This window comes from Rattus norvegicus, chromosome 4 (genome assembly GCF_021556685.1).
Source record: "Rattus norvegicus strain SHRSP/BbbUtx chromosome 4, alternate assembly SHRSP_T2T, whole genome shotgun sequence".
NCBI lineage: Eukaryota > Metazoa > Chordata > Mammalia > Rodentia > Muridae > Rattus > Rattus norvegicus.
In genome coordinates, this window is record NC_141537.1 from 85,016,833 (window position 1) to 85,026,799 (window position 9,967).

The window sequence follows — 9,967 nt, forward strand, 5'->3', positions numbered from 1 at the left end:
GTCTGTTTGCACAGCTCTGTGACTTTGAACTTTGCACAGTGAGAGGAATGTGTTACATCTCTGCTGACAGTGGAGCAGCCATTGCACACATCACTATTGTGAACACTCGAAATGGGGCTGAGAAACGGAATTCTGTTGTTAATTAATGACTCTAGACGACTTCTGCTTTGGGCAGTGCAGGTCTATATTAGGGATAATTATGGGCTATGAAGGTAGCTCAGTAAAGTGCTTAACTTGCAAGGATGTGGTCTTTGGGTTTAATCCTTGGAACCCACAAAAAAAGAGCGAGTGTGGTGACCAGCACTTATAACCTCAGTGCTTGGGGTGGGAGGGGGCGGATCCCTGGGACTCACGGCTCTGCTGGCCTCACTACCTCACTTAGTGAATTCCAGGCTAGTGAGAGGCCCTGTTGAATAAATGCCCTCCAAGGTTGTGCTTAGCTTCCACATGTATGCACACATGTATATACATGTATGCACAACATACACAAATCCAAAGAAAGAGGAATCTTATACATGATTTCCAGTAAGCTCGTGAGCGCTCTATAAATGGTATCTTCTTCTGTGTATCTATGGATTTCAGAGCAGGGTAGAATAAAAGGTTCAGTAATTATATAGAAATGTGGACTTTTTAAAAATGATACGCAATATTGTCAAGAACAAAAAATTTAAATCCATTTTTATTATACTGGTAGACAACCTGAGCAGACCTGTATGTAACTGTTTTGAAAAGGAAATATTTTTCCAGCTCTGACTTGATTTTTAAATACTGATGAAATGATAGTTCTCTAAGGGAATCGTTTTTCCTTTTTAAAGTTGAAAGTACTTCATTGCATAATTGTGAGGATTTCCCCCTTAATAATGTAGAATAACTGAAGTGTAATTAACATCTTTCTTTTAAGTGTAATCAGTAAAAATACCAATTTTTTCTCACCTCCAATGACAGTAAAGTCAAGTAGTAGGTATTTTTATTCTAACTGTTAGGATGTAAGTATACATGGGATTTACACTTTGCTAATTTTGTTCTTTTCTAGCTGCATAGATGAATGGTTTGAAGTAAATAGATCTTGTCCAGAGCACCCTTCGGATTAAGCACACCAGATTCCTGTGTTATGGGTAATTGTCCCTTTTTTGTTTTAATTGATTTGTAAAATGTTATTTTGGATTACTGTTTTCATCTTCAATTTTTTTGAACTTTTTTATTGCGTATGTGTGTGGGGGCATGTACATGTGTTTTCTAGATATTTTGTAAGACTACTATATAATAACTCATATTTAAAGATACACTATGGAGTCTTAAGAGTCTTGCCCAGTGTTAGAATGCACACTTAACTATCCCAGTCCTGGGCTTAATTCCTAATACCCAGAACTACTCCCAAAAGAACAGCAGAAAAGAAAGGCCAGTGGTTATTCTGGCTTCTTGAGTGTGGTTAGGCATTGAGTGACTAGCACACTCTTGGTCCTTGACACCACATTCGTTTGTTTAATTCAGGTTTAATGCTGGAGGGAAGCAGACAGACAGTGAGGTATATATCATGACCACATTGTCTTGGAAGAATTCTTGAAGGGTCAGAGTAGTTAAGTCCCATGATTTTACAAAGCATCCAATTAATGGCATATGCACAACTTTTTGTATGTCATTTACATCTGAGTCATGTGCTTTAAGGAAAGAGGAGCAAGGGTATGTCATGAAAGACCTGAGTTCAGATCTGAACCCATGTACAAAGCACTGGGCCAGTGTACACACTGAAGTCCTAATGCTGAGGTAGGCGGATCCCTGGAGCTTACTGACCAGCTAATCTAGCCTAGTTGGCAACCTCCAGATTTAGTAAGAGACTAACAAAAATAAGGTAGAGAGTGATTAAGGAAGACCCAAGTTGTCAACTTCTGGCTCCCACACATGAGCACATGCACACATACATTCTCACACATGAAAGAGAAGAAGAAAAGCAAGGCACTCTTCAAGTCCCAGCTTGCAAAGAGAATTCACTCTACATGCATGAGCACCGTTCCAGTTGTTTTCTGGTCATTGAGTACTGTGGGCTGGTATTGCAAATTGTCTTCTGCCTGTAACTCGCCTGGTGTTAAAGTGACCCTGCGAGCACTACGGCCCCGTCACACAATGAGCATGTTAGAGTGCATGGGAAGTTGACTTGTGGTGGGCACGGAGTCTATTGGTGCTAATTTGAGCCTAGGTGTTCTGACGCTGACGATAGTTTAGCAATTTTGAGATGATTAGGTAGCAGCTCCTTCCAAAGCTGTATCATCGTAGGCAGTCTCCTTCCCATCCTTAATACACTGCAAGATGTTTGTATCACTAACAAGCCAAAATACTACTTTGTAATACAGTTTTGTTCTGCTGACATAGTTTATTAGTGCTTAATAAATTAAAGATAAACCCATGACTATCTCTTTTTTCATATCCCATAAGGTAATTTAAAGAAGGTATCAGGGCAGTGGAGCCCTGCGCTGCAGCCAGAAGCAGAGGGCCACACTGTGACTGCAACTGGAGGGCAGCAGTGTTGTTCTGAGGTCCTGTCGCTGCCTTCCTCACACTTCCTCAATTTGATCATTTCTTGCTCTTTAGGCTAGGAAGGTGCTACTGGCTGGTTTTATGTCAATTTGACACAGCTGGGGTCAACAGACGGGAACTTTAATTGAAAAAATGCCTTCAGAAGGTCAAGCTGTATATACTAAGCCTATAGGGCATTTTCTTAGTTAGTGATTGATCTAAGAGGGTCCAGCTCACTGTGATGAGGCCATCCTTATTCTGGTGCTCCTGGTTTCATAAGAAAGCAGGCTGAGCAAGCCAGTAAGTCGTACTCCTCTATGGTCTCTGCATCAGTTCCTGCCCTGACTTCTTTTGATGATGAACAGTGATATGGAAGTACAAGTCAAATAAATAAACTATTTTTTTCCCCAAATTGCTTTTGGTCATGGTATTTTATCACAGCAGTGATAACCCTAAGAGAGTGGGTTTAAGTGATGTCACCAAGACTGAAAGCCTGGACCCGAATGGTAGGAGAGAACCAGTTCTCCTCTCTTGTTCTCTGACTTCCACACACGTGCCCTGCCTCCACAAACAATACATAAATAATGTAACTAGCAGCTCTTGCTCTTTAGCCTAGAAGTCTAGGCACTGAAGTGATGTATTCGAGAAACTTGGTTTCAGCACCAATGAGGATAATTTTAAGGTTAACAGATTGAGAAGTGAGGACCCCAGCAGTGTCCATGTGAAAGCAAAGGCACTGGGAGCCTGGAGCATGAAAAGACCAACGCCTGGGAACCTAGTAGGATCCTAAGTAAAGATGGGATAGTAAGATTTCTCTAGCTCAGAGCAGTGGGATATGGTGAAGTTGTCCTGGGGCACGTGTTCATCTGTGGTTTTACTTCACTGTTAGAAAGGTAGAGATTCTATTTGTTTGCCGATGTTGGAAGTCTTTTACCTGCCAGCAGTTAGGCTGAGGTACATCCGCAGCCCTGATAAAGAGTTTGGTGGGTGTTTTGGAGCTTGAACCTAAAGCTTTACATGAGCTGGCCATGTGGCTCCACTGGCCACTGAGCTGAGTCCCCAGCATGGAAAAAAAATGTTTTCTGGATGAGGGGGATGCTTTGAAATGCTGCTGAATGTTGCCCTGTGTCTGGGTCAATACAGTTATGGAAAATTACTGAAGCATTTTAAGAGATATACTGAAAACCAGGGCTAATAAAATAAGAGTTTGCTGCTGGGCAAGAGGGCAGAAGTTTCAGGTCAGCCTGAGCTATATTAAAAGGGAGGTATTTTTAACTTTGTATTTAATATACTAAAATACATCCCTAAACTTTTAACCTGTGGATGAATGTGCTCCTTTTAGTCTACTAGCGCAGGGAAGGTAGCCTAACACAGTACCTTAAATGGCTGATGAACAAAATCACAGTTCTATACAGAGGCAAGTAGATCAAGGTGCCAGAAGACAGCGGCTTTGATGACTGCTCCTAGGGTATCCTGGGATGGCAGAAAAGTGTCTAGTGGCCCTGAGAGACCCTGATGTTGCTGTGTTGGAGATTAATAAACACTGAGATTGCAGCCAAACCTAGGATCTTCGTTTATGGTCCCAACACTAAAACTTTTGTTGGTGTCACAGAAAGCTTATGGGATTTTTGGGACATACCCTATCTCATAGCCACCAGCATCTTTCTGTTAACCTCAGACAGCATCTCTGTGTTCTTAACATCTTAGTTCGTTCCTGTTAGAGGCCCTGCAGGTGCCACCTGAGCTTTGAAATGAAATTACCGGGGTTAGGTTGCTCTTTCTACTCAAGTGCGTGCAGAAATCTAAACCAACAGAGGCTGGGTCCAAAAGCTTGAAGGAAATTTTTAAAGTAGTGAGACCCCACATTATGTTTCGGCATTAGAATTTAATTACCAACTCAAAATAGAGACTTGAAGATGCATAGTGTTGATGAATTACGAAGTTGCTTACCGTTTTGATTTGGGGAGATGATTTTAAGTTTGAGAGGGTGTCTATGTGTACTTAGTTCTTAACATTTGTTGTGGAGAAGGTTGACTTAAGTTTTTGTTGATATTTTTTTAGACTGTTTCTTGCTTTGTTCTCCAGAATCGTTTTATAAATTTCTGAGGCAGTAAAAGGGGAGGTATGAAAGGCTACAGTGATAAAAGCAATGCTCATGAGATAGTGGATATTGTATTTCTATTTGCATTACTATTATTGACCATGACTTAGAATAATTTATTTTTATACAGGTTTTCTTGTCTTTTCAAGATGCTTAAGAAATCTAGAAGATTTGAAGATCTGTCTCTGGAAGAAAATGAGAACTGCAGGCTTATTCAGCCAGAATCTGAGTTCTGGGACACTTGGGTAGTCCAGAGAAGGACAGGAACTACAGAACTCAGCGTACCAAACTTGCATAAAAGGGACACACAGGGATTTTGAAAATGCTGCACATCCTGTACTAGTCACTGCATAGATGACACTGATAAACATTTTGTATTCAGACGCCAAAGTTAACTCATTTCAAAGTTGATTTACTTTTTATTAAGTTCTGTAGAGCTGCTGTTTTAGTGTATTTGGTTTTGGTTTGTTTGTTTTGTTTTTTTGTTTTTGTTTTTGTTTTTTTTTTAGTTTGGGGACTTTTTATTTTCCCGAACATAATGTTTCTGCATTCACCTATTCTTATCTTGAAAACCACACAGTTTCTTTCTTACAAACTCTTCAATGTGAAACCAAGAAATGTAATCAAAGCAGTATAATATTCTGTGAATGGAGAGTATAATTGAAGTTCTTCCACACACATCCCTCCCCCCCCCTACCCCCTCCCTGTCCCCCATGTGTGGAAAAGTAGGTTTCTGGGTTGGAGAGCTAAAATATGTTAGTAGTTTGAATTAAAGGTTTAATATTATAAAAATGCCATCCAAAGAGTAAATCAAGTTACATAATTACATTTAGTTAATTAAATGTAGAACTGTCTACTGAACTGCAGTTTCTGAAATACATTGTTTCTTCTAAAAGGAAACTGCAGTAGCTTGTTAGCAGTGACCATCTTGCAGCTATGCAACTTTGAGAAGTCCATATTTGATGGTCCCTCCTCTGGGGCCCAGTGACTCTGTCCTACCAGGTGTCCTTGTTCTTTCCTGTAATTACTTCATTGTGCTTTGCATCTCCGGGCAGGCTCCCTATGTTTGGGTAAAATGTTTAGCAAGTTGTAAACGTCATACCTTATGAAAAGGGTGAAATAAACACTTCTGCAGTGGGACTTGGAGTAATTTGAGGGACATTTTATATACTTTTAAAAATCAGAATTTAATTGGGATGCCAGATTTCTAGCAACTTGCATCTTTAGTTTTCCAGATAATCTGGAAGTTAGCATTTGATAAATGATTTTTTAAGCAAATATAAAGATTTTGTTAATTTATAATTTATTAATGTGTTGTTACTGTAATTGAACATGTTATGGATACTTTTAAATTCAGTCTTTGTAGAAAGAACTGTATTAAGCAAAATTATGTGAATAAATATTCCCCCAAAATACATCTGATGGTTAAGAATACTGGAAGAGAGCTATCAGGGCTGCAACAGTGACTGTCTTTTTAAATAATTATCAAAATATCAAGCAGTAGATCCATGTTTAGTCTCCAGGGAGAGCATTGCTTCCCTGATCTAGTCAAGGCTGAGCAGGCCTGCTCTCCTGCTGAGCTGCCCTGGCTGTGGAAGGGTGAGAGTCTCCAGTGCTGCTTTTGTACTCGGACTTGTCCCTGTTGCTTCTGCCACTTCCTATGCCCGAGGGCATGCATGTGCAGGAGCAGCTGCTGCCGTGGTGGGCTTGGGGTAGGGTTGGCCTGATAGTGGAAGCTCTTGCTGCTTTCCTCTGGCTGTAGTCTAGATAGCCCTCTGCAGTCCACTGTTCGGGTCAGTGGTCTGATCCTGTGGGACAGCTGCCAGCACAGCGCTGTAGGTGTTCTTTAGGAAGGTTACTCTTCCTTCAAGGGAAATCGTCTTTCCTTAAAGGTTTGTTTTGTTTTTTGTTTTTCTTTTTTCTGTTAATATGAACTCTGAATCCATTTTACTTCATCTTTGAGTTTGTGAGCTTTCCTCTCCCCTGGTTTCCCCCAGGGAAGAGCTCTTCAAATGTGAAAAACCACTCTGCCCTCTACTACCCGTGTGTTGTCTGGAGAAGAGCGACTTCTGCAGTCTGCTCTTCCTTGAGTGCAGCTGTGCTAATTAATGTTTAGACTCCCTGCAAGATGACCTGCCTCGTGCTAAGCTCACCTTCTTGGAGTCTCAGCCTCAGTTTACCCTTCCTTCACACTGTCCTCCAGCGGTCTTCGTGGCTTCCATGCTCTGGCTGCCTCCTCGCTCCTGTGTGTGAGAGAGCTCAGTGCTGTCCTGGCAAGGACATGGACACTGGCTGTGCTGAGGTCTGTGCAGTGGTTGCTGAAATCCACTCAGACAGCCTACTTTTGTTTTGGTTTTGTTTGGTCATATTTTATAAAATTGGCATTTTTACTTTAAATTTTGTCTGCAGTAATTTCCTAAAAAGAATAATTTAGAAATAGAAGAGAAAAAGAGAAGCTAAGATGTTTCAGTTTCTGTTCACAGTTACTATTCTGGGAATGTTCTCTAAGTGATAATTTATGTAATATTGCTTATACTATTTATCAGTCTGTATGCAGACACTGAGTAGCATCCATCATAAAGTTACAGACTATTCAGCTGAAACTACTGAATATAGAGACAAAGTAAAAATTGAAAGCCTCAGTTATGAGTTACCCGGCGGGTCAGAGCCTTCTATAATCTTTGTAAATACCCTCCAGTCAGGTCCACTCTGTCCATAGTGAGTTTACTGCCAATGTGAATCCTATTTTGATCGTTGTTTTATTCCCGCTTTGCCAGGATATTTAAGACAAAGCACTGTTTTCTTTGTAAAATGATTTTCTTTCTTTGGCTCCTCTCTAGAGAAATATTTCAACCATAGTTACAAATCAGACTGTAAGATTGTTTTAAGAAGAAATGTTTATGATTAAGATATGAGCAGTGGTCTCTACTTGGCTTGTGTACATGACAGTAGAAGTGACACTGCAAAAGTCCTGGTGACAGTTGGAGTTTATAGGTTTGGGCTTTCCAGTGCAAGTCTCTGCACTCGTAAATTTTACATGGTTGTTCTAGTTTTCACTTAGATACTGGACTGCAGTCCAGAATAACCAAGGACCATCTTTAGCGTATTTTCAGTGTTCACAGCAAAGATATTTCCACCTGACTGAGTTGCCAGAAATGGCAAAATCTTTTCCAGAGTGTATTTCATACTGTGTTTCTAAGTATGGGTATGGTGAGGTTTCAGAACACTCATTTCCTACTGGACATGGTGACTCATGCCAACACTCAGGAACCTGAGGCAGGGGGATTGCCACAAGGTCCAGGCTGGCCTGGGCAACATAGTGAGTTCTAGGCTAGACTGTCTCAAAAAAAAAAAAAAAAGGAAAAAAGTAATCATTTTACTATGTTACAGCAAGACATATTCCTTTTGTTGAGAAAGGGTGTGGGTTCAGTGTAAATAGTGCCTGCTTTTTCTGTAGTGACTTAGGGGAAGTAGGGGTTCTCCAGCAGGAGACTCAGGTGAGCCGTGTGAAACTCTACAATTCAGGAATGGGTGGGTCTGCCATCTGACCAGCAGCTGCACTGTACTGACCGCATGATCCAGATAGCTTTCTCATCCCAGAGAAGGTTCCACCTAAGCCAGGCCAAAGCGTTTGGTTTACAGCATACAGAGTGGCCCTAAGGCAAAGGCACCATGTGCTGCTTGCACGTCTCTAGTGTGCTTAGCAATTTTTCTGTGGGTTTGGTCTACCCTGGGGTAAACTCCACACTCACTGACAGTGAGAGATGAGACACGGAGGGTCCCTTGTTATTCAGCATACAGAGATTTTAACTTGACTTTAAAATTGTAGCATGTCAGTCCTTTGGAGCCCATTCTCCTATCGTTCCTAGAGTGTATAACTTCTGATATTTTCTTAGCTATGTGATATAACTAGTTACCTTACCTCTTTTACCCTACTCTTTCTCCATCCCACAACTTGTACTGAGTATGAATGGCTGTTGCTTGGAGTACTCCTGAAATCATTGATAAAATTGTTGGTGATAATGTACCCAACCAGTACTTTATACTATATTCTGTAAATGCACTTAAGCTAGGAAATAGACTTTAAAAAAAAAAAATCAGAGTTCTGTTTTAAATAGGAATACCTGATTTCCTAAGTCTGTTGACTTTCTGTGAGATACAAGACCTTGGACACCAGACATGTTAATGCTTACTTTCAGTTTAACATACACCATCACTGTCCTCACAAGGTTGTTTTCAGATATTCAAACTATTCTTAATTTCTGAGCAGTGCGTGCGTGCGTGCGTGCGTGCGTGCGTGCGTGCGTGCGTGCATGTGTGTGTGTGTGTAGAGAAGCAGAGAGCAGTGTGGCATGAACTAACATCTCTACATACAAAAATGACAAATGTGATACTGAAGCACTTACTAATGTGCATTTCTTAGCTCTGTCCCTGGACCCTGAGAATCTCAAGATTGGATATCGGAAGTAACAGTTCTCTTACCAATCACTGTCTGCCCATGCCTGCCTTTTCTGATTTAGTATGTTGGAGTTGGCATGTGCCTATCATCTATGTGGGAAACTTAACTGCTTGCATATTGTTAGCAGTAACTGTGGTGACAGAACTGTTTCCTTTTATTAGTCAAGCTCGTCTGATATCCTGCACCTGAGATGTTGAGGCAGAAGCAGAGGATCATGGGTTTGAAACCAGCTTGAGCTGCACAGTGAGTTTGAGACAAGCCTGAACTACAACGTGAGAGCTTGTCTCGTGGTTGTAGTCACGTTAGAGTGTTGGATGTGTGCTGTCTGGTTAGGAGACTCTGGTCTAAGAAACAACAGGAACCTTGGACTCGATGGCACTAAGTAACAAGTCATTGTGTTGCTTTGTAGGTGACTTGTTATATCAGTTTCTTTGCTTGAAAAATCACAATATTTACCTCTGATTTATTCATGTTTTCTACAACTCTTCTATAATACCTCTTAATTTCCTCTATTAGAAAGTATTTTGTTCTTGTTAAACAAGGCCCTAAAAGCATTGATCATAAGAAATGAGAAAATGTATTAGGAACAGCTTGTATTAGTGTGTTCTGAACAGAAACGGAACAATTCATCATTGATATTTTAATAAATAAAATTTCCAAATGATCTCATTAAGCTCTCATGTTCTTTAGAAGTAGATAATAAGAATGCTCTTAGGAGAAGCTGTCCTTCTAGCTTTTATCTTTTAGTTAACTGTGTAACAATATAACAAATATTGAATGCTGAAAAGTTGCCACACTTTAATTGAGGCTATCACCTCTTTACTTTTTTTATACCCATAATGATAAAGCTAGTTCCAAAATTGTGACAATTTCTTACTAGCTTATGGTATTGGAAA

The 9,967-nt window shown here is 40.4% G+C and overlaps 1 protein-coding gene across 2 annotated transcripts in view; it reads left to right on the top strand.

The window, feature by feature from the left end:
- The window catches only part of Znrf2 (zinc and ring finger 2), a 77,446-nt gene extending 67,711 nt beyond the window's left edge, over nt 1-9,735 (top strand). Inside the window, exons 4-5 of one of the 2 annotated variants that reach the window (XM_087658109.1) lie at nt 1,034-1,115; nt 2,431-2,923. In XM_087658109.1, the coding sequence (XP_087514235.1) occupies nt 1,034-1,091 (58 nt within the window). In that variant the 3' untranslated portion in view covers nt 1,092-1,115; nt 2,431-2,923. 2 annotated transcript variants of the gene reach the window in all.
- Nucleotides 9,736-9,967: the final 232 nt, after the last annotated feature.